General features: G+C 52.8%; 1 protein-coding gene across 5 annotated transcripts in view; it reads right to left on the bottom strand.

Annotated features, from left to right (window-relative positions):
- CNTFR (ciliary neurotrophic factor receptor) overlaps positions 1 to 23685 on the bottom strand; it is a 202286-nt gene that overhangs the window by 34792 nt on the left and 143809 nt on the right. For all 5 annotated transcript variants that reach the window (XM_063180400.1, XM_063180402.1, XM_063180403.1 and 2 more), the window contains one exon: positions 21446 to 21676. In XM_063180400.1, coding sequence (XP_063036470.1) covers positions 21446 to 21676 — 231 coding nt within the window. The remainder of the gene's footprint in view (positions 1 to 21445; positions 21677 to 23685) is intronic.

The raw sequence follows: 23685 nt of genomic DNA, 5'->3' as shown, positions 1-23685 counted from the left end.
GGGTCCTAACTCACACATGCATCTTGGCGGCTTTCTGTCCTGCCTTCTGCACTAATATGGGATGGAAAGGCAAGAACAGGGCCAGGACTCACCGGGCAGATGCACTGTCTTTGTTCCACCCCCATGCTGATGCTTCACTTGGACACTTGAGGAAGTCTGTAGCTCGAAAGCAGCTGTCGCTATGAGCCAAAATGGGTTGCAAATGTATTGGCATGAGTTGTGTCATCTGCAGTGTTTAATAGGATCCATTTTCCAGGGAAGGGGAAAAGGAAGAAGAGGACGGGAATGCTTAAATCAGCAAAACAAACATTCACCGCCCCTTCCGAAGCACTACACCCAAGGCAATAGATTATTTATGGAAGTTTGGTCTGGAGCAATAACCTGCAAGGGCTTCTCACAACAATGCAGCTGCATTCAGATGTCAAACCAAAATCCTTAGCACTTAATACCTTCAAAGTCTGTACACAGAATGGATGCGTTGCTGGTCCCAGTGGAGTTATTGTGGGATTTGTCTCTCATTTCACCACTAGCCCCGTAAACATACTAATTCCTGCTGCCCTGGAACTGGGCAGTGGGCCTCCCTTCCTGGTGACACCTACACCATGCCTAGGCTCTGAAATGATGCAGGAGTTGCCTGCCCACGTGGGAATTACTGCAGGGCTTTGGAAAAGTGGTAGATGGGAGGAAAGCATCCTGTGCCACCTTACAGTCACCTTACAGGGAAATTGAGGCACACAGCAGTCAAGGAAGGCTACTGAGGATGGAGAGGCTGACAGAGGATGCCTGTTAAACCCCTCAGCCCTGAGAGCAGCTCCCTGCTGAACCCCAGGTGCTCTGACACCTCTGCAGGCATCTGAGCACTGCTGAGCTCAGCACCCATGGGTGGCTGAGCTGCCCAAGCCTCTGCCTCTTGCCTGGCCCCAGGCAAGGCCGGGAGATCCCTCCTTGCCTGCCTGGCTTCCCTGCAGCCCAAGCAGATGTTCTGGGTCCTGTGTCCCGGGACAGATCCCGGCTTGATTTATTACTGGACGTGACTTCTGGAGTTTGTCAAAGGCACCCGCTCCCCCTCCCCTGACTTTTCCCACACCCTTCCCATTTTGTTTTACGTTCACTTTGTGGTCTCCCCACCATAGCTTGCAATAAACAGAAACTCATTTCCAGTATAAACAACTGCACACTCTGCCCCAGCGAGCCGTACGACCCTGCCTTTCCCGCTCCCCACCCCTGTCTGCTTTTGGGTTCTGGGAAAACAGCCTCTTTCTTCTGCTTTTTTTTCATGGTCCCCCCCTTTCCCCCCCAAGTCTCCTGGCCCTTTGCATTTTTTTTTTTCCTTTCTGAGATTTATAACGTGCCAGCCAGAGCTGGAGTGGTCTATCCCACTCCACATCACGTACATGCTATTAAAAGTAAAGCTGCCAATAGATCCCAGTAAGGAAAACCACCTGAGCTCTGCCTGAGCTGAGGGTTTACAAGATGGGGATGCCGGCCCTGACATGGCCAAAAGCCTTTCAAGATGTGGGATGTCTCTCAAGGCAGAATTTAGAAGAGTTGAATCATAGAGTGAGGACGTACAGGGCAGATCTTGTCCTCCCCAAGCTATGAGTCAGGAGAGATGCCACCCTGATGGGAGCCAAGCTTGGTGAGAAACTTCAGAGGAATGCCATGGAGAGCTGGACAGTCACCTCTCTGAAGGGCTGGGCTGATGCTCTCAGTTGCTTTTATCTATATTTAACCACCTGGAAAGGAGCTGGTTGGGCCAAGCAGTCTGTCTCAACTCTTTCTGTGCCTGATGGGGACAGACAGACACTTGGGGACAACAAATCAAATCTTTCCTTTTTATGGAGAGTCCTGTCTGCAGGGTTTTTACAGAATCATGGAATATGCTGAGTTGGAAGGGACCCATAGGGATTACCAAATCCTGCTCTTAGTTCTGCACAGGATAGCCCCAGGAATCCACCATGTGCCTGAGAGCATTGCCCAAACAGTTCTGAGCTCTGTCAGGCTTGGTGCTTACTCCCCCCTTCCCTGGGGAGCTGTTGCAGTGCCCAGCCATCCCCTGGGAGAAGAACCTTTTCCTATTATCCAACCTAAATCTCTCCTGACACAACCTGAGGCCATTCCCTCAGGTCCTGTCACTGGGCACCACAGAGAAAAGATCAGTGCCTGATGAAAATGCATAAAACATTGTAAATGTTTTTGACACCTGGAAGAGCTTGCCAAAGGCTCAAGAGGATTCCCTGCCGTTGGAAGTGTTCATATCAGGGCTGAATGCTTTCCTCACAGGAAAAGCTGCCCTTCAAAGAGGGATCTGTTGAGGGCAGTATCCAGCCCTGCAGGGGCCACACAGCGGGGCAGGCAGCAGCCTTGGGCCGCCACATTTTCCTCACAGCCCACATCACAGGGATGCTGCAGGGGGTGCACATCTCCCTCTTCCCATGGCACAAGGATATTGGGGTCAATCGTCTTGTAATGCTTGAGGACAAAGCTGCTTGCTTGGCCAAAGCTCCGTGGTTGCAATTTTATTCTCTATTACCCCTCTTTTACTCTCTTCTGCCATCTTCCAAGGACAAGCCAGCCCAGGACCCCCAGTGGCCAGGAGTTTGTCATTTAAATCCAGGCAAGGAGCTGGTCAAAGCAGCCAGTGGTTTAACTTTTTTGCTGGGAGATTAAGAAAAATGAGGAAATGAGGTGGGTTAGTGAAAATCTGAACCCAAGTGGTTTAGCTGGAGAGAATCCCAGCATTGTAAGCTGGCCTCCAAGAGTGCTGGAAATAGCCTTACCCCTGCTGCAGATGCTGACATAGTGCTCATACTACCACTGCCTTGGACTCACTGACAGTAAGGCTTGTGCAGCCCCACACAGCTGGATTTTGATTGTGCTCCTTCAGTTTTGCCCCATGTGGGGTTTTCCATGTAGAAATAAGCTCCTTGAGGGGTTGTGCAGAGTGCAGGGGTGCTGCTGGAGGGCTGCAGCATTGCACTGCGATCCTCACATCTACAAGGAGGTTGTGTTTGTAAAAAAGCCCCACACATGTAATTTACAGGGACATTACACCTGAGCGACTGTCTCAGTGCAGAGTCTGAGGGCAAAGCAGAGACTGGGGTACCACAGAAAGCAATGGGGAGCTCCCAGCCACAGCTCCTGGCACCTGACCCCACTCCCAGCAGCCATTCCAGTGCAGGTGAGTTTGCTCATTTTGCCCTGTCCTCAGAGAGAAGCTGATCTCGATCAGGTGTGTGATGCTGCCAGGACAGCCCAGTGGGCAGGACAGGGCTGGCTCCAGGCTGGGTGGGGATCTCCATTCACTGACAGTAATGCATGAATGTGCTGGATTGACCCTTACAAACGCTGCTCAGGGCCAGAACCAGGCTGTGAGCTGGCCTGAGGGAAGCTGAGTCCTCCCAGAGGAAGGGGGCTGCTCCAGGTGGTTTTAATTCCCTTGAGCAGGGAGTGACAAGAGATCTGGTAATGCAGATCCACCTTGTGCTGTCTGTACAGCAGGTCCAGCAGATGGGTCTGCCCATATTCGATGGCAAAGCTGAAGGGCATGGGAGGTTTCCCCTGCAAAACACCCAATTCTCATGGAAGCTCATGATCAGATGGAACCACACAAAAACGTCCACATACAAAAATCCCCGGAGTGGAGAAACCCTTCTGTTAGGTGCTGAGACCTTCCCTGTCTTGACAGCTTGGCTGTTATCTCGCATCACATCTCAGTTTGCTGACAGCACATGACACGGCTCCGTGCCGTGCTGGGGACAGCTGGTGCTGCAGGTGGCTGTACCCATGGCAGGAGAGCTGCAGCCAGCTACAAGGGGCCCGCAGGATTCCCTAACAACAAATCCATACCGATGGATTAGCTGTCTATGGAGGCGGTTGGTAGCATTTTATCACCCCTTCACGCCCCATTGATAAAAGCACTCCTGGTATGAAGGGTGGCCAAGAAACTGCTCTGCTCCTCTCCTCTCCTCTCCCATGGAGGAGCCGCTGAAGCTGTCCCCAGCTGACCCGAGACCCTCCGTGCTGTCCACCCCGGGCGAGCATCCCCGGCGCAGTTAATCACTGCAAGCGCCGGGGCAGGAGGCAGCTGGGGCCGCCGAAGCCCGGCGCAGTTGGCTGACCCTGGGGAGGAATGCAGCTGACTCACAGCACGGGAATCTGACCTCCACGGGGGCTGTGCACTGGCTGAGATCATGGAGAGCCATGTCCTGGCACTGCGGCTCCCAGCAGAGCTGCAAACAGCGCGGTGTGTCCCCGTGGGTCACGGCGGGTCCAGCCTCTCCCCTCACTGCAGTGATGTTCTTTAGGCATCCCAGAGTGTGCTGCACACCTGGCACAGCGCCTGCTTCCCTGTCCCTGTCCCTGTCCCCGCTCAGGAGCATGGGCAGCAGGTCCTGGCTCTCTCCAGCGTGATATTTCCAGCTAGGAAATGCTCTGACTGTGGCAGCACCGGAGCTCTGCTGCCTCTGATTCTCCTCCAAGTGACCCACAGGGTGCTGTTAGAGCTGCTGTTATGGTGATTTTTATTTAAATCAATATCTCCCGTGTTATCCCTCAAGCGCTCACTACTAATAACCTCTCATCCTCTCAGCATGCCTTCAGTGGCCGTCAGCTTTGCTTTGCTCTGCACAGAGCTACGAACCCTTAACACTTCCCTGCAACTCCACCTCTCTGCCCACACCTCCTGGGAGTGTGGCTCTCCCACCCCAGCAGCAGTCACAAATACCTGTAGGACTCCCAGCTGGTATTTAAGTTTCCAGTCATTGTGGTGGGAGGAGAAAGCCCTGAAAAATCTCATTTCCGAAGACTTCTTTTTGAGTGCCAGCCCCATGTGGGATCTGATAAGGCAAATCCCAGATTGTCTGAATAGCAGGTTTCAGGTCCAGCATGTGGCTTTTGAATCACAACATTTATCATTACTATTCCTGGAGAGAACAGGGGGTTCTCTGTCTGGAGTTTCTGAGCGCAGAGCATGGAAAAAGTCTGGGTCACTGTGTCACCTACACCAGCAAAAAGAGGGAGAGGAATGCCCCAGGGAATGACACAATCCTGCTAACCACACAGGGCACAAAGGAGCACCCTGATTTACCAGCACCTCCAAATTACAATAATAAATCTTTACCTGTTCCATCTGAGCATATATAGGTCCTTTTCTAGCAGAGCTGAAAATCTTGGTGAATCTTCCCCAGGGTGCCAGTGTGGCTCAGGCTAACAACCATAGTGTGACAGTCCTGGGGTTGGGGACCTGCCAGGGTCAGGGACAGTCCTGAGATGAGCAGACAGGAGCAAATCCTCACTGCCAAGTACCAGGGTGCTGCAGCCCCTCATGGGAAAGGCCCCTCAGAATAAAGCACCAGCCACCCTCTAATTTCCTCTGTCTGCCCCGGCCAACCTTCCCCAAACCCCTCCCCAACAGCTTCCCCCAGGCTGCAAAAGCCAAAACCAACAGGGGGGGAAAAGTGAGGCATAAACCCGTCACTGTGATGGCAGATTGGCATATTATGGATTTCCCATGTCAAAATAATGGATCAAAATCCGTGCTGCCACCCTGGCTCCAGAAGGGCAACACTGCTCCTGCCCATGGTTTATGTTTGATGAAACTGAGTTAGTAGCGTTTTTATCTGTCAATTAGGGACCATGAAACAGTTATTAAATAGAGTCAGAGCCCTCCTTGCTGCTCTCCTGGGCAGTGCAGAAGACACATAACAGCCTGTAATGAAGCATTAAGCAGCAGCAGTTTTGTTTCTGATAGGATTGGAAATGATAAGCCAGCGAGGCATGGCCAGATAGGGGGAGCAGGTCCCTGGCTCAGAGGACACATAACAGCAGCTGCTATGGGGAGGTTCAAGACTGAAATTTCTGCCCCCTGCCCCAAATAAAGTCTCTGTAGGACTGCCATCATGCTGCATCTGCTTGATGGGGGAAAAGCAAGGGCCTGAATTTAATTATCTGCTTTTCCTGGTGCAGCCCTGGATGATTTCCATGGAGGCATGAGGGCCTTCGGCTGTGAACAGCAATGATATCCCAGCCCCAAGGAGAAAAAGAGCTGGTTTAAACAAGTTTTAAGAGATAGGGACTGGGCTGTTCATAAAAGGGAGATAACACAGGCACAATCCACTTCTGGAGGTCATCAGAGTCCAGGGAATGCTGTCACTGCCCTCCCTCTGCAGATGAGAATGCCCTAATCAGGCAAAGTTAGGATGTCTGCTTGATCTCAAGGACTCTGTGTCTGAGATTTGACACAGGGCAAAGCCAGATTCTGGGCAGAGTGATGGTAGTCCTGCACAGATGGGATGGGAAGCATGGGAGGGAGCAGAGGTGCACAGTTCCAGTGTCAATGGATGCATTTACCTGTGTCCTTCCCACCCTCGTGTGTCAGGGTTTGGTAAGCCCTTGCTCTGCACCCACACCAGTTCCAGGTGGCTCAGAACAGCATTTGCTCTCCCACCCATGGCTGTGGACCCAGCAGGACCAGTTTGCACCAGGACCACCCAAATGGGTACAAAGCAGACTGTCCTACCAGCACCTTGCCCCGGGGACCACCACAGATCTGGCTACGCCAAAGGCTTTCAGACATTGTGGCTGCTCTGCAGCCTGTTTGCTCACAACAGAAACAGGACAACAGCAGGGTTTTTTTGCTTCTGGTGATTTGAAATGAAAAGTTGGATTTTCAAGGCTTTTCCTTTTGGAGCTCACTCTGATTTAATTAAAAACCTCATCAAACCAAAATAAAATGAGCAAAATCTTGAACACAAAGTGCTTAACTCTGTAACAACATACAACAAAAATTTTCATCTGGTTCTGACTTCCAGGGCATTTTTCCAAAGTTGCCAGTGATTTGCAAATCCCATTAATTTCTTCTCTCTGGGAAAACTGCTTAGGAATCTGAGGATTAGCATCTCCCAGTGCAATGAGGGCTCCTGCTAGCTCCTTCTCCCGTTGCCACCCTTCAGAGAGCAGAAGGGATGTACGCTGCAGTGTTAGGCTGGCTCACTGCAAACTCACACCATCCAACCCTCTCTTTTCAGGGACTTTTCAGAGTTTCAGTGTTTGCAAGGCACTAAGGGGCTCCTGGAAAAGTTGCACCATCCCACCACACTGCCATCTGCCATCACAGTACTCACATGGCACAGTCCTCAGTGCCTGGCCTCCAGGCCAAGCCCTGTCCTTCCCTTCCAGCCCTGAAGAATGAGAGGGAGACCTCACCCAAGCAGAGATCTGAGCTCTCCCTGAATGGAAATATGTAGCTGTGGTAACAAATTGCTCAGAGCTGCAAGGCAGTGATGCACAGGTTTCAGTAAGGCAGATGGGAAGGCTGCTGGTGGATAGGATGGCGTGAGGGGAGCGTGGAGGGCACAGTGATGGGCGTGCTTCCCTAGGGAAAGGGCCTCCTCACACATCCCCTGCTCTGCTGCATGCCCATGCCATGGGCATGTTGTACCAGCATGAGGCTCTCCAAACTTCACAAACAGACACAGACTTGTTTGGTATTTACTGCTGCCAAGCCATCTCCAACACCCTCACCTTGCCAGGATGAAGGAGATGCCCAAAATATGGCTGAAGCAGTTGTGTTGCCTCTACAACCTGTTTGCAGAATAAACGTGGGGAAAAACTTGAAGTGGCAGGAGAAGCAACAGCTGCTCTAAAAGTGAGGGAACCCAGGAGACAGGAAAGGCACAGACCTGTGCCTGCACACTCCAGGCCCTCTGAACTGCAAGCTGCTTCCTTGAGACAATGCTACCTTGGCCCCTGACCATCTGTTGGGATGGACTGGTGGCCAGAGCACCAATTTCCATCTCTGTGCTGTGGTGGGATGCTCATGGCTGCAGGCAGCACAGAAGCCTGATATCACGAGCCAGGTTGAACTTTATCCCTGCTCCTGGTGGGAGAGGTGTGCAAGCCCCTGGAGTGGTGCAGTACCACTGGAGCTGTCACACACAGCTGGGCTGGGCTGCAGAAAGGAAGGAGCAGCAGGGACAAGAGAAGTGGGAATTGCTGACTGTTCTGATACTAGATGGTGAGAGGTTTTCAGCTCACTTTGCACCTTTACTATGCCTGCAAGGTGGCCAGGATGGAAGCCCACTGTGGGCTGCTGAAGAGGGGCACATCTGTATCCAGCACACCAATGTCAGGACAGGGGGTAAGGAGCAACCCAAGTGGTTCTCCCTATACTGTCCCAAAAGGGTGTAAAATTAGGACCAAAGGCAGCCCAAGGTCCTTACAAAACACTTATCACCCTCACCTGGCTGGGAACCTCAGACTTTGCAGCACTGCAGGAGCAGGGTGTTTCCCTCACTGCACATCTTCAGAACAGAATTCCCATGTGCTCCTCAGGGGTCAGTATTTGCTTTTGGAAAGCAGCCAAATGGCTAAACCAGGCTGGAGCCTACTGCTGGTGCTACAGACCTGATCAGCCACGAGACAAACATGGAGCAGGGATAGGGGCACGAACACCTGCAGGGGCTTTTTACAGCAGTGGTGAAAGGGCTCTGAAATGCCTCTATCCTAGTGTGAGCATCCTCACACTTCCCTAGTGGGAAGAGGGGCTGCAGGCTGACGTGCTGTCCCTGCCTGCTTTGCACCCAGAAAGGATTCCAGGACTGAAGTGAGAGAAGGTGGGCAACCCCTCCTCCTGCACCTCCCTGGCTTCCTTGAAATTTGCCCTAGAACAAACTCTCTGGGATTAGCACCAGCCACATCCTGGTGAGAACAATATTAAGGGATTATGAGATTAGAAATACCATTTATGCCTAGAGGAATAACTCTAATTCTTATCTGATTGTCTACAGATGTCAGCAATCAAAGCACCTCTTTCATGCAAAGCAGGGAGCACTGTCGGGGTGCGAGGTGAACACGACGTGGCCCCCTCCTAGCAGGAGCCAGCTCCTCCTGCTGATACTTGCCCTGGATTGTGTTTGCCAGCAGCTGCTGGCATGTTAGTTCCTTTGTGGGGAAAAGCTGCTCAGCAGGAGCCCTGTGCTGGGGCTGCACTCGCTCCTCCTGTGTCTCTGCTGGGCTGCCCCCCCAGGATAAGCCCAGCTGTGCCTGCTGCTTGCAGGGTGCTGGTGGAGAGCCTGGGGGAGTGAGTGCTGCTTTGCCCACGGGCAACACCACCCTGAAACTCCAGATGCAAGATCACCACAGCTCTTTTACTACCCTGGGCCACCAGTTCCTCTGGCAGTGGGGAGTGGCCCTGTGAGCAATGCCAGCACGGTGGCATGCAGGGTGCACGGCCCCCTGTGACTGATGCAAGGCTTTTCCTGCTCTGGAGCAGTCAGACAGCTTCAAAAAGACACAAACTAACCAGGTCTGATCCCAAACTTGTGTGCTGCCCCACTGTACTCTCAGGGTCTGCCTTACACCCAGTTGGAGGGGCTGGGATTGTTGGGGCTGGAGCATCACTGGCTTTGTGGCACTACTGCTCCTGGGCTGGCCAAGCACTTTGTGCCAGCTCGCCTGGGGAGGCAGCTCGTAATGGGGTGGCCTGGGAGGCTCTGCCTGGCCATTAAGGAAGGTAAGTGCTTCTGGGTGCACTATGCCAAGCTCCTGTCTGCACGCTGGAGGCAGAGTTCGTGCTGCTTGATGGCACATTATCTCCATTCGGCTCCTCATCAAAAGCTCTCTGTCAATTCCTCCCTCGAAGGAGGGCTGGGAGAGCTTTCTGTCCTTCATGATAATGCTTACATGAGTATCTCCATCCTATCTATCTCTCTTCTTCCTTCCCTTCCACAGACCCAAGCCATCTTGTCCCATTTTGCCCCATTTTCTTTTCCTGCCTTGCCCTGTGCCTTGCAGACACCCCAGCTCTGAGGTAACATTTGTCTCCCAGCCAGGAGCAGGGCACAAAGAAAGCCAAGACATCACAGAGCTGAGATGGAGCAGGGTGAGGAGCATCCTCAGCAGGGACAAGCAGCATCCTCTGAACACCCCACATCCCCCTGTTCTGCAGGTTTTTCCTTGCAGCCCTGATCTGCACCACTGAACACCTGAGCCACGCTCTCCGATGAAAGAAACAGCAACCGCGAAGCTAAATCTGCAAGACAGGGATGTGCACCTCCCTTAAGTCACTGACTTGAAGGCCATGGGAGAAAATTAGTTCATCTCACCTGACCTCCTGGGTTGCACAGGCCATTACATCCCTCCATTACCCCTCTATTGAGCCCAATAACTCGTGTTTGACAGAACCATCTTTCAGCAAGGCAGCCAGCCTTGCTCTGCAGATAACAAGCAACAGAGGAGCCGACACGGCTTTTGGCAGTTTGTTCCAATGCTTAATCATTTTTTCTATTAAAAATATGAGCCTCATTTCTAATTCAAATGTGGTTGTGGCTCAGCTTCCAGTTATTGGCTCTAGTTATGCCTTTGCTCGCTGGGTTAGTACCCAGTATCTTCTCTGCTTGGAGGTAATTACCAAAAGGAGTCAAGGCATCTTTCCAGCTCCCCTTGAAGTCACTGAACAGACTATTTTAAGTCTTTCTCCTTTTGGCAGTTCCCCCTGCTCCCTTCACGTCCTTCTTTACTCCTGTTTTCCCAGGGTCCTTCTCAAATAATTTCTTAGATAACATCACGGGAACTAAGCAAGGATCTAATATTGTCTTTGTTTGTGCATATGCAGCAGTTGGCAGAGCTGGCTCAGTCTTGGATCCAAGAGTCCCCTTTTTGGCCGGCCTGTCACAACACAAACTCACTGTGTGGGGCATCTCCATCCTGGCACCCTCCTGCAGGAGCTGTCTTCTGTGCTCTCTGCTGTTTTGCTTTGCTTTTGGTCATAATTAAGCCCTGGAGGTGTTTAGCAGCACACACCTCATACTGCCACTGTTCCTGGGCAACTGCTCCACTCACTCCAACTGGGAATCACCCCTGAGTTTTGCTGAGAGGCAGGGAAGTGGGAGAAGGAAATGCTGCAATGACTGTGTCTCACAGCAGCTTTGTGAGCTTTTTAATGCCCATGAAAAACCCCACTGCTCTTTTCCACTTCTGGACAAACCTCCCATGGGCTGACACATCAGTCCTCACACCGCCATGGCAAAAATCACATCCACGAACAGTGCTTTGGCAGCTAAAAAAGCGAGTGGCGCTTCCCCTCCTGAGCCTTTGGAGGCGATGGGAGTATGGTTGGTGTGGTCATGCTGCTCCAGCAAAGCAAGTGGGGTTGGCAAAGGGGCTGTGTATCACCACTGATACTCGCAGCAAGAACAGCCTGGTGCTTTTGCACAGAGCCACCCAGCAGCATAATCACACCTGCTTTGCATGGATGTGAACAGCAGGGGTGCCCACAGTACCAGCTCCTCCCTCCATGCTCTTTACTTCAGGAACTCAGGGTTTTCTGATTTTGGACCTGATTTGGCAACTTAAATGCAATGCTTCAGGTCAGCTGGAGATAGGGGAATTCTCCTCTCCCCTGGATTCACAACTCTGTGAGCAGAAGTGGGGGCAAACCCACATGCTGGCCAGGAAAGCGAGGAGGAATGGGAGGGAGGGCTGGATGATGAAGGCTGTGGCAGAACGGGGAGGTTGCCCATGACACGTGCAGGCTGGCTGCCTGGGAGCTGTGCCACTCCATGGGGGATGCAGAAACATGCAGACCTGGCTGATCAGGGGTCCCTGGGGTGGGCTGCAGTGGGTGTGAGGCCTGGCATTGGGGGTGTCCCAACAAACACACCCAATCTGGGAAGCCTTGGAGGGTGAGGATGGCACAGAACCGTCCCACAGGGTCTTAAGTTCAAATCTGCAGCTTCAGAAAATTCCTCCCCAGTCTATGTCTTAATTTCCCCTTCTGTCTTTCAAGTTAGACTCTAACATCTCTGTTTTCCACCAAGCTGGGGGAGGAATGAGAGGCGGCACATGCTGCCCTGTGTCCCCAGGGCAGCACTGGAGTCCATGTGAGTTTCTGTAAGGGCAAGAGAGAAAGAGGAGGAAGAGGCTGGTGAGGCCAAAGAGCCTTTTCAGAGGGCAGCTACACCTGGCTGGAAGCTCAGGGAAGTCAGGCAGCACAGAGGCAAGGGGAAGCAGCTTGGGTCCGTATGGAGAGAGCAGGGATGAACTCTGCACTGGAGGGCTGAGCAGCTATTTCCCCAAAAAAGTGAATGGCACCCCATCACCTGCAAAGACATCAAAAGATGGCAAGTTCTAGCTCATCCACAATACAAACAAAATATTTCACAGATCTCTGGCTCCAGCCTGCTGGAAGCAGGCACTGGCTCAGACCAACACAGGTCACACAGCAGCCAGAAAGCAGCCAAAAGGCAGAGAGCTGCTTGCAACCCTCTGCTTTCTTCCCTGACCAAGAGGACACGATGTACCCATGACATGTGACAAACCATGCCATGCAAGGCTGCTCCTCATGGAATGTGCAGAGCTGGGGTGTGCCCAGTACAAAGCTATTCACACTGTCCAGCTGTGGAGAGGAAAGACATCCAGGGCGGGGAATGCTCAAGACAAGGTGGCCCAACATGAGCAAAAATGCAGCACCAAGGTCTGAGCTACAGCTCCAAACCTCCTGTTGGTTTCCTGCCATGGACCCTTTGAGTGATCTCCTGGACTCCAGAGATGAACCTCCAGAGGATCCATGTTCTCATCCTACACATCCAAACTCAGCCACACAGGACACTGAGCTTCCCTGTGAACCTGACTCTGGTCCAGTCCTGCTTTTGTGATCCCTCTGTCCTCCACATCTGCCACTTGGGGCAAACTGAAGCACTGGAGAGCCACTGCTGGTCCCTGCTGACACAAGGTTCTGTGCACACGCTGCTGGTCCCCAGAGTGAGACCAGGTTTCCCCACGCTGCTTGGCACATCAGCCTGTCACTGCTCACTTGCTTTAGGCAAACACCCCTGTCCCTCCCCAGCATCATCAGCAGCCAGGCTGCCCAGGCTGGTACCTGTGAGCTGGTGGAGAGAGGGGCACACAGCCTGACATTACCCGTGCTCAGCAGGCTCTGTTTGGCTCCTGCCAGGGCAGAGAAGACCATCCTGAAGAGAAAACAAGCAGCCGTCACCCCAGGGTGGTATCATAAACCATTTTAATAAGGCACGTTGCTCCCCCTCCCCACCACCCTAACTCATGCAAACGCTGCCTTGTTCAGTTGGCAGCAAACGATAAAGACCCCCAGGGAGCACAGGAGGGGGAGAAAAGGGACATCTGTTTAGAGCATTTCTACTGCATGGCTCTCCCAGGCTATTTCTATCTCTTCTTGTCAAAATTTATCAACTGCGTAATTGTTTAAACAGCATTAAAGTGCTTGCAGCAAGAGCAACTGGAAATTGTCCTGCAGTTGCCTCTGGTACTGATGCTGACAGCTCAGGAAGGGACTGGGGAGGAACGGGATCCATCGGGCATGGGAACCCTCTGACTCCTTTTCCGGCAGGGGAGACACCATCCTGTCCTGCTAACAGGAGGAAAATAATCTCACTTTATCCTGGTGCCCTTCCCTGCAGTCCTGGCCCAAAGCTCTGCTCCTTCTCCTCTGCTCCCTGTCCTGACCTGCTGTTAGCACACATTTAGTCTGCTAAATTATTTACAGCAGACGCAGCAGCTCGGGAAACCACAGCTAATGACAATGTCTCTCATGCTGATGTACCCTGGGCCTTGCTCTGACCCTGCCGAGCCCTTGGCTGGCACCTCACTGCATGCTGGGCCCCACTGCTGCTCCCACCACTGCCAGAAGTTTCAGAGAGAGATGGAAGAGCTTTGCATACTGGTAAAAGATGGGAATTTGCTGCTGCCTGCCATCTCCTCTCCTTCAGACAGGAGGGATGTGGACACTGAGGATCTTCACTGAGGATCTTCCCATTCCTGGTGACACTGCCTGGCTTGGGTACCTGCAAACACGGGCACATGTGGGCAGTGACAGGCAAGAGTCACACCCTGTGCTGGTGACATTGGTGGGGTTTCTTCTTTCAGCACCCTCTTATTTAAATACCACAGCCCTTTGGAGCTCTGGTGGAGAAAGGAAAGCAGCGTGGAGCTGCTTTCACACGTGGAGCACTGACTCCTCTGCTCCTTGTCCCATAGCTGCAGTGATAGGAGGTGTGTATCCCAGCCTGTTCCTCCCCTCCCAGGACTCTGGGAGATGGGGACACATTGCTGGCGGGTGGCAGGAAGCTCACACCAAATATTTTGACAAGGGCCACTTAGGAGCAGCTCAGATAGAATCCTTCCTGGAGCAGAGGCCAGTGCAAACAGAGAACCAGTGTGTGTCCCCCTAGTCATGGTCCCCACCCATGGCCAGCATCCCCCAGCCAAGGAGGAGGGTTTGTCTTCCCAGCCCTGGGCATCCCTAATTCCTGGCACTGCAGAGAAAGGGTTGTGGGAAGCTGTTTAGACTGGACTTGGGATTCTTTAATTACAGAGCTGTTTTTGTCATGTTGGGCAGCATAAACAAATCTCAGGAGAGCAGAAGGAGGCTGTGCTGCCATCCACCCAGGACATGGATGATGGTGCTGCATGCAGCATTTGGTAAGGATGAGGAGGGTTTCCCAGGAAGCTGCCAAGCCCCCAAATCCATTTTCCTTTTCTCCTCCAGCCCAGCAGCTGGAGCCAGGCTCACTCTCAGTCCTATCCCATGATCTTATTCCCAGCCCAGCTGCAGGAGAGGGTGCACAGGGGCTCATTTCACGTGGAGTTCCAAAGCTCAGGATCTCACATTCACTAAGAGGGTTCTTGCATATTAAGCAGCCTGACAGACACTCCATCCCTGGCTCTGGCTCGTCGCTGGAACTCTGCAACTGAAGGAAGATGGCAAGGGAGTGACCAACTTCTCCCCTTCTCGGTGCCCTTGTGCCACATGATGCCCCTGCCACAACTCCGCCATGAGCTCTCCACAGCCCCCAACACGGCATGGGCTCATTGCTCACTGGGGTCAAGTGTGCTGCCACATCCCTTCAGCTACCAGTGGTAGGATATGGGAATGGGACACTGCATGCTTTGGCCACCTCCTGGGCATGCTCTTCCCTCAAACAGCACTGGCAAGGCCAGGGCAGAGCTGCTGGTGCTGTTGTTGGCTGCTCATAAATGCCCTGTGGGGCTCTGCTGGCCCCACCACCGTGCGCTCCTTGCTGTCCCCAACTCCCCCGCGGGAAGAGGGGAGCCACAAGCATGGGAGAGGGGATATTTTTATTGTTCCTGACACCGGCTGCCCCAGATTATCATGTTTTACAGAGCGAGCCAAGGAAGCATCACTCTGCTATGCTGCAGCTGGGCTGGCTGCCCAGCCCGGCGAGGGGAAGGAGGAGCGGAGCAGCGGGGCGCGGGCGCGAGCGAACACTGAGTGTGTGCACGCGTGGGCCACGGGGCACGGCTCCCTTCAGCCCTTCCCGCTGTGGCATGCAGCCTGCAGCCCACTGCACGGGGAGGAAAGGTCGCCTGCTGCCTGCTAACGTGTTTGTTTTTCTAGTCCGGCTCCTAATTCGATTAGGACTAATTGCATCTGGGAGCGTGGTGGAGTTTTTGGGTGGGTTTTTCTTGGCTTTCTCCTTAAAGAGCCGGGATAGTAATTTGCATACTGTTACCCAGCAAGCCTTTTCAGCTCTCAGCCGGGCCAAGACCCGAAATCTGGTCGCAGGCAGCAGCACAGTTCATCCACTGAATTTTCCCAGCCATGCACGAACAGCACAATGTGGGAAGGCAGCAACAGGAGAGCCTGCATGCCTTGTGAAATAAAGCTGAATTTCAAAGAACAAAGCATACCTGCAAGCTTGCTGCCGCTCCCTTTCTGTGGCTCTCAGGAACTGGGGGGGTCATGCTGGGCTGTGAATCACCCCAGGACCAATGCACCTACCCAGCCCCCAGTGGGGAGAAAAAACCTTCCAGAGTAATGAACCCAACAGCTCTGGGTGCATCTTCTGATTCTGGAATATCAACTGTCATTTAAATTTATTAGCTCCACCCTTGCTGTAGGTTTGGTCCATGTTGATGTAGTCCTGCCCTCAAGCACTGCCTGGGCACAGCCTTGGGGTTGCCCTTGTGTGGGACTATCCCTGAGGAGCAGGAGCAGCTGGGAGGGAGAGAGGGATGAATCGAAGGGGTGGGTGCTGTTCCCTGCCAGCTGGCCCTGGTGCCAGGGAATGGTTGCAGTCATGTTTAACATGCTGCTCCTGAAATAGCCTAAGTTTACATCACCACAGGAAAGGATTGGAAGAGTTCAGAGGGGAAAAAATCCATCAAAAGGGCTTTCTTGAAAATAATTAAAAAAAAAAAAAAAAAAGCTCTGCATCACAGATCGCTGGACACGAGCAAGGAGCTATCTGCACACACTGACCCAGAACCTATGCTTCTCCAGCAGCACCCAGGCAGGAGCACCAGCCTGGTGCCACCAAACTTCTGTTCTCCCAAGTGGCATGTCATCAGTGCCCTCCTGCAGTTTTCTTCCCCCCATCAAGCCATGGAAACAGGCAGGGACACACCAGTCCTGGGGACTGCCTTCCTCCACTGTTTAGCCAGTGCCCACCATGGGATGCTCATGTGTGCCCTGGAGGAGCCAGAGGTGCATGTCTTACGTGGAGAGGTCACTACCTTCTTGTTTTGCTTCTTTATTTTGGATAGGTGAAACAGAAAAAAACGTTTCAAAAATAACAACAAATAATTGATGCATACTTGCAGTACAACCCTCTGGTTGCAGCTGGAGCCCAGCTGGGAGGAAAAAGACTTCTAAGGCAGAGAAAAGGGAGGCTCTGATTATTTATTAGTGGCCGATGTTTGATTGCTTGCTAATCAGTCCAGAGAACACTCAGGCTCTCCTGGCCTCCCCGCTCACATGTGGTTCCTGTTGCTTTGCCCCTTTCCCCCTCCCTCTCCCTGGTTTTGCTTTGTTTGTTTTTCTGTTAATTTGGTTGTTTTTTCCATGTCATTTTCTGTCAAACCGCATGTTTTTTCCTCTTTCTCTCGCCAGCCACTGCAGTGACAGACATGGAGGAAGCAGGCCAGCCTGGGACTGCCTGTAGTCTGCCAGTCCCTTTCCCACATCCATGGCCTGGGAGGCAGCAATGCCCATGGGACAGCGCTGGGGCTGGCACCAGGCCACAAGACCCAGGCCACCACTGCAACATGGAAGACAACTCCACTGCCTGCATCCCGATCCATGCCCCTGCTGCTGGAGGGGATTCTGCTGTAGTTCCTCTCCCATGCTTGCACTCCATCCTGTCAGGCAGCAGCCTTTTTGGGCAGCAGGCCGAATGATGAGGGTCAGATGCATGTCCACGAGGGCTGGGACATCCCCAAAGTGGGACAGAAGGGCAGAGGGGAGGAGGTGCTGGGTCGGGAGGGAGATAAGCAGGTTAGAAGGGGATGGAGGGATGGGAGCAGAAGGAGGGTGCCTGCCCTCGCTGCCTCCCTCCCTTCTCAGCACACAAGGCCTCCCCGCTCTCATGTGCACTCTCTGGCTTCTGGCAGCCTTTCCGACGCGCGTTTCCACTCCTCTCTGGCCCATTAGCAGTATTTTTATAACATTCTGTAATGCACAGTGCCGTGTGCCAAACCTCAAGAGTGCATTATTTCCCAACGTCTTTGTTATATCCACCCCCGGGCCCTCCGGCTGCGCGTTTCCAAATCCAGAGCTGTGGCTTGTGGGGGCAGCCAGGAGCCCGGCACCGCACTGCTGCTACCCAGAGCCTTGTGCTCCCTCCTGCCCTGCTCCTGGTGCTCAGCCCTGCGCTCAGGACAGGGATGCCTGGCGTGTAAAAAGACATGGACCCATCTCCTGCTTCTGGTGGGCATCTGCTGCTGTCAGACTGCAGGGCAGGTGATCACTGAAGATAAGCACCTGGTTGTTCTCCTGTTCTTCACCTCATGCTCAGCTGCCTGAAGAAAGGGGCAGACCAACAAGTCACTGCTCAAAGTGCCCTGGAAGAGGTTTCCTCTGCAGAAATGCCAGCTTCCCTCAGGCCAATTTGCGCTGAGGAGGATGCATGCCTTGTAGAGGGCTGACCTGGCACCTTCAGCAACAGACAAGCCTGGGGATCCCTCCTTGCCATCCCTGAATGCACACTGTCCCACTACATGTGCACCAGTGCTCCCATTTCTGCAGTGAGTGAGACAGCCCAGCTACCCCCAGCCTCTGCAGGGTGCTGCTGGGCTCCCAGCCACATCCCCCACGATGTGCACTCGGGTGTCAAACCCATCTAAGGGATCAGATGAGCTATCTGTGCCTTCCCTCCCCCCTGCTGAAGCATATTGATAAAACACCTCCCCACATTTGTGCCTGCACCATTAATGTAGCATGTTGGTCCTTTCAGCACGAAATCCCCACCTCAGATATCTTCTTGTCCCTCCTTAGCCACTGGCATTTCCAACCAAAGCCCCTGGTCCTTGTGGGCCAGAGCCATTACAGATAACACCGCAGAGAGTGGCCCAAACACAGTCCAACCATGGTGCCAAAGTTTCCCCATCCCTTCCAGGAGCTCCCCCTTTCAGCACAATCTGATCCCCTGTAGCTATTTCCTAAGCTGTGTTCCAATTCTCATACTAATCCACATTTTCTCTGGTTTAACTCATAATTTCCCATGTGGCACCATAGCAAATACTTCACTGAAGTCAAGACAGATTACACTGACCACATTTCTGGGCTTAGGAAACCAGTTCCCTTATCAAAGAGAGCTATCAGGTTAATCTGCTGTGATATATCCCTGGCAGGCCCCCCTTGTATTTTTTTCCCATTTTCCATTTCTCTCCACATCTTTAATTGCTCCCTCTTCCAAGTGCACGGTGTGGCCCCACTGTGCTGTGGGGTCAGGCTCTCTGACGAGGAGACACATTGCACTGGGTACCACCACTGGCCTCTCAGCTGCTAATGAGCCTTGCTAATGAACAGGTGTCCTCACGTGGGGATGAGGTGCTCCCCAAGCCCTCAGTGCACTGAAGGTGCCTCCAGAACAGAGGGTAACCTCCAGGTTTTATGCTCCCTCCTCGCCCTTAGCCTGTGCTGCCCTGGCTCTCAGCATCACTGCTCAGACCTGGTGGGGTTCATTTGGTATCGGGCTCTGCCGAGCTTATGTTTAATCTCCCCTGAAACCTGTCTGCAGGACCAAGTCTGCTCTTTTCTCCTCGTTTGCTCTGTATTTATATGGCTAACCCCCCTTTTCATTTCCTCTGCAAGGTCTCGCTCAGCTTGACTCCTGGCAGGTCTCCCTTTATCCCTGTGCTCGCTGACCCCCACGACAGAGCTTGCTTTGCTAATTGACACCCTTTCCTGGTCCTCAACCCTCCTCTGCTCCCTCTACACATCCTTCCTGTGGTGTTGTATGCTCAGGAGCACCCCTGCCTTGCCTGGGGAGCACATTCCAGGTACCACCATTTATTTAATGAGATCCCCAGCACTTCTCCACGAGCAGCCCCAGCCTCTCACTCTCGCTGCAATCAGCTTTCTTGTTGCCCCAGCAAATGAGAAAAATGCAGGCACAGGCCTGTTTTCATTTAATTTCCCATGCAATTGAAACAAAATGAGTCCAAGATCCCTCAAATCCCAGGTCTGGGCTCCCAATGCACTCAGCTGCAGCAGCAATGCTACCACAGGGCCATGCTGCAAACCTCCCACAAGTCACCCATCTCCACCTCCATCCCCAAACCCATCTCCATCCCCTGCCAGGATGCTCCCAAATCCACTCCTTTGCATGAATCCTCACACCTCCAGGGAATCAATCATTTCCAGCAGAGCCAGGACACTTAGGGTGGGGTGGGGAGGCAGGGGCTGGGGGTGCAGCGCTGGGAAGAGAAACCTCACAGAGAGCGTTAAATTAAAATCCAGACAGTTAAATTAATTACCACTAAAAGCGTCTCACCTGATTAGTTCCTTGCACAGTTAATTGTGTTAACAATGCCAGACACTTGTTTATTTATTTGTCACCCTCTCTCTGGAGGCTGGTGGCCCCAGCAGCGTCCAACTGGGCTTCTCAGCTGTCCCAGTGCTCAGGGGGCTGTGATTCACCAGCAAATGGGAACACACAGTAATAGGGAAGACAGGATTTGGGCTCTAACGCTGAGCAATTCCCACGGGTCCCTGAGCGGATTGACAGGGATTACCATTAGCGAGGTGTTTAGCAGATGGAGGAGCCATTGCAAAATCACAGCGATGCCACAGCTGCAGAGGAGGTGGTTGGAGGCTGTGGAAGTCTCCCCACTCCCCTTGTTTCCTGCAGGCCTGGGCTGCAGCCCTCTGCGCACTGGCACAGCCTGGGACCTCTCCCCAGATGGGATCTGGTGAGCACATGCCCAAGCAGAGGAACTGCACAACCTCCTTGTGCTGCTGCCTGCACTGGGCCCAGCTCCTGCCTTTTCTGGCTCTGACCCAGCTGTGAACACCTCCTGAGCACAGTGCAGATAAAAAGGCCCTGACTCATTTGTTGGGCAGTGGCAGTGGCCTTTTTGTCTGCCATGCTCCCAGCCCCCACTCCTGCTCACTCTTGTAAACCCTGCCCTGTGCTGACTGCTTCCCCTCATCTGCTCCTCACATTGCCTTCCAGCTCCTTCCAGCATCCCTTCTCCTTGGCCCAGACACCAGGATCCATCCCACACATCCTTAAATGAATTGTACACTGCAGAGCATCTCTAAAATTCAAATCTCTAGGTGCAGTGAACCTCATGCTTTATCTTCAGGGCTTACACAGACCCTACTGTGACCCTCTGTCCCTGGAGCATGGCCTAGGATGGAAACACCACCCTGGCTCTGATACCAGTGCAGAAGGTGAGATAAGGGGTAGAGGAAGACTCTGCTGTGTCTTCCAAACCTGGGAACATACAGCCACCTACACGACACATCCCTGGATGGCGGGGTTCCCAGCTGGGAATCACAGTTACCATCCCACAGCCAGCCACGCTGGCTGGTGCTCCCAGACACCCACGGCTGCCAGTTGCACACGCCGTGCTGCAAAACACACAGTTGCTATCAGCTGTACAAACACAGCAGCCCTCAAAACACACAGCTGCTATCAGCTCTCAGCATCATGTGAAATACAGCACAACTCTTATCTCCCCTGCTGAGGCCCGGGAATCAGCGCATCCCATGCCGGAGATATGCAAAATGCTGGGGAACGAGCAGCTGTCCTCCAGCACACCTGTGCACCCAGGATCCTGCAACACCTTTGTGCTGCTCCTGTGAAACAACCACACTGCTGTAATCCTGGCCAGGGCTTCCCCTGGCTGACTGCAATCCTGTCCAATAGCTCTTTCTACCTACAGAGATGGCTGATGTGTCACAGGGCTAGAGGAAGAAGCTACATCCCTTCTCAAATTATTCCTGAGGCATCATTTAACCTGCTAGCTTTTATCCAAAGCTTGGGGCAGAGTGGCTGATTCCAAATGGGATTAGCATGCCATGAGGACCTCATACAGCAGTGTGCAGCAGACAACCCTATGTATGGAAGGTAGAGGGGCTGAGATGGTAGGAGGGGGGGCTGTGGAGACTCTGTATGGGAGCAGAGACTGTCCCCCTCAATGTGCATGCTGGGGTACTCACTTCCCACCCTCAGGTTGGTCTGGTATTTGAGGTGCCAGGAGGAGCCCTCGTAGCAGGAGTACTGGCCGCTCTGGGACAGGTCCACGTTCTTGAGGACCAGGTAGGAGCCGTTCAGGTGGGACTCGTCGATGTCGGTGCCGTTGGCTGTCCAGGTCACGGCTGCGTCCCAGTCCATGGAGCCACATTTCATGGTCACGTCTGCACCTACCCGCTCGTACTGGGTGTGGCTCTCTGTGGGAAGGAAAAGGGGAAAAACAGGTGATTTCAGAGCCCCTCAGAACAGTTGCCTTGTGGATAAGATCTTACCTTCTTGTCTAGAAGGTAAAGAGAAGGACTGGGGTGTGGACTGACACTTTGCTGGTGGACAGGGAAGCCCAAGTTCTGCTCCTGACCCCAGCCATGATTTATTTTAGACCAGCTGACAAATACCACAGGATCAGGGACCACCTCCACCCACAGGATGGCTTCCTCTCACCTTTGTTATGGTGAACACATGTCAGGGCTGCATGTATGGCTCACCAGCCAAACACCCCCCAGCATGGCCAGACACACAAGGCATTGCCAGTCGTGTGTCCAGGTGACTTGTTGCAGGACACAAACCAAACACATGTGTCAGAAACTCCCAGCAGAGAGATCACACAGCCTTAGGACTTGTCACCAGCAAAATCCATGTATTTACTAATGCAGATGGGAAGCAGGTAATTCTCCTTGCAATTCCCTATCCAGTAAACCAGGCAGGACGATTGCAAACTAACTGTGCTATGCTGTGGAAAGGCACAGCTGCTTGGTGCATGCAGTGCTGTTTGTCTCCTGTCTGGGTTTTCTTCTCTTTCCACAATAACATGATGCTTGCTGAGCTGTTTGATGTAACAGAGTGGGGCAACACAGCTCATTGGGCACCAGCTGCCTAATTGAATTTTCTCAGGTTTCTGGGCAGGAGCTGGAGCTGACATTCATTAATGATCCTTAGCAACTGAATATTTCCTGTGTTGCTACACTTGGCTGTGCTGAGCTCTATGTGGCAGGAATAAAACCACGTGAGTGCGTGTGCGTGACACAGGGTGAAGCAGGATGGGAGGATGAATTGGGATGAGGTTCCTTCAAGGCTTCATCAAGCCTTTGTGCACAGACAAGGGTGGTTCACTTCTCAGAATTCTCCTGGGCTTCAAAATCACATTTGACAAGGTGCCTTCCAAGGAAACTAAGCAGCCCTGACACATGGGGAAAGTCCTTGTGAGGATTTATAGCAGCTAAAGTCACAAGACCAAAGGTGAAAACAAGCTGTCAAATGTAGCAGCAGAAGATGTCACTGCTGAAGTCTGGTGGAGATCTAAGCTGGATCAGATCTGCCCAGCACCCTCGTAACTCACAGGTAGAAGGGGCCAGGGCAGAGAGAAGACAGAGCGCTGCTGGGGCTGTCAGGGCAGCCAAAGCCCAGCTGGGCTCCAAAGTGCTGCAGGAGGACACCGTGGTACAGACCACCAGGCAGTAACCCTGTGCTGATTAATGCACAGTGGAATGCATGCAGCCTTCCTTCCCTACACACTCATGGTTTCAAATGTGCCACAGCCTCCACGGGAACCCACCCTGGAGTCATCACGCTCCCCTCCCTGAGAACATCAGCTCAGCGGTGACCAAGAACCCAAACCCAAAATGGAAAGCACTGTTACTCAAAAGCCATGAAGAAACCTGTCCCCATGCTATTATGAGCACAGCATCCCTGAAAGCAGGGCAAAGGAAGGAAACAAGAACAGCTAAGGCTTGAAACAGATTCCATGTGAAGTTGGTTTAGTAGACTAACCCTTCATCCATAAAAGGGAACAGCCAAGCAAAGATGTGACAGACACCTTAGCAATGACAAGTGACACGAAGAGGACAAATAGAGAAGGACTGCTTGCTCTTTCTCCTAATAAAATAAGGGGGAGCAAGACAAGCAATAGAAAGTGGTCTTTTTCTTTTGCACGAATTGTGATTAAATTACAGAAATCTATATCCATCAGATGCTGTTGATGTCAACATAGGAGGGGGGAACAGTGTGTAGATGAATTCACAGCAAAAGATGACCTAAAACACCGATCTGCCCAGTGAGCCTTGGGAGATTGCAAGCAGCTGATAGTGGAGACAGATGGGACAAGCACCTCCAAGGCTTCTCCTTTTTTTCCTCCCTCTCCAGACATCAGCTCCTGGGTCCCACTGGTAGGTGGGACCACATGGATATGATCCAGCATTCCTCATGCCTA

This window comes from Melospiza melodia, chromosome Z, assembly GCF_035770615.1.
Source record: "Melospiza melodia melodia isolate bMelMel2 chromosome Z, bMelMel2.pri, whole genome shotgun sequence".
Classification (NCBI taxonomy): domain Eukaryota; kingdom Metazoa; phylum Chordata; class Aves; order Passeriformes; family Passerellidae; genus Melospiza; species Melospiza melodia.
The sequence above is the reverse complement of the archived record's forward strand: the minus strand, read 5'-3'. Positions and strand labels throughout refer to the sequence as shown.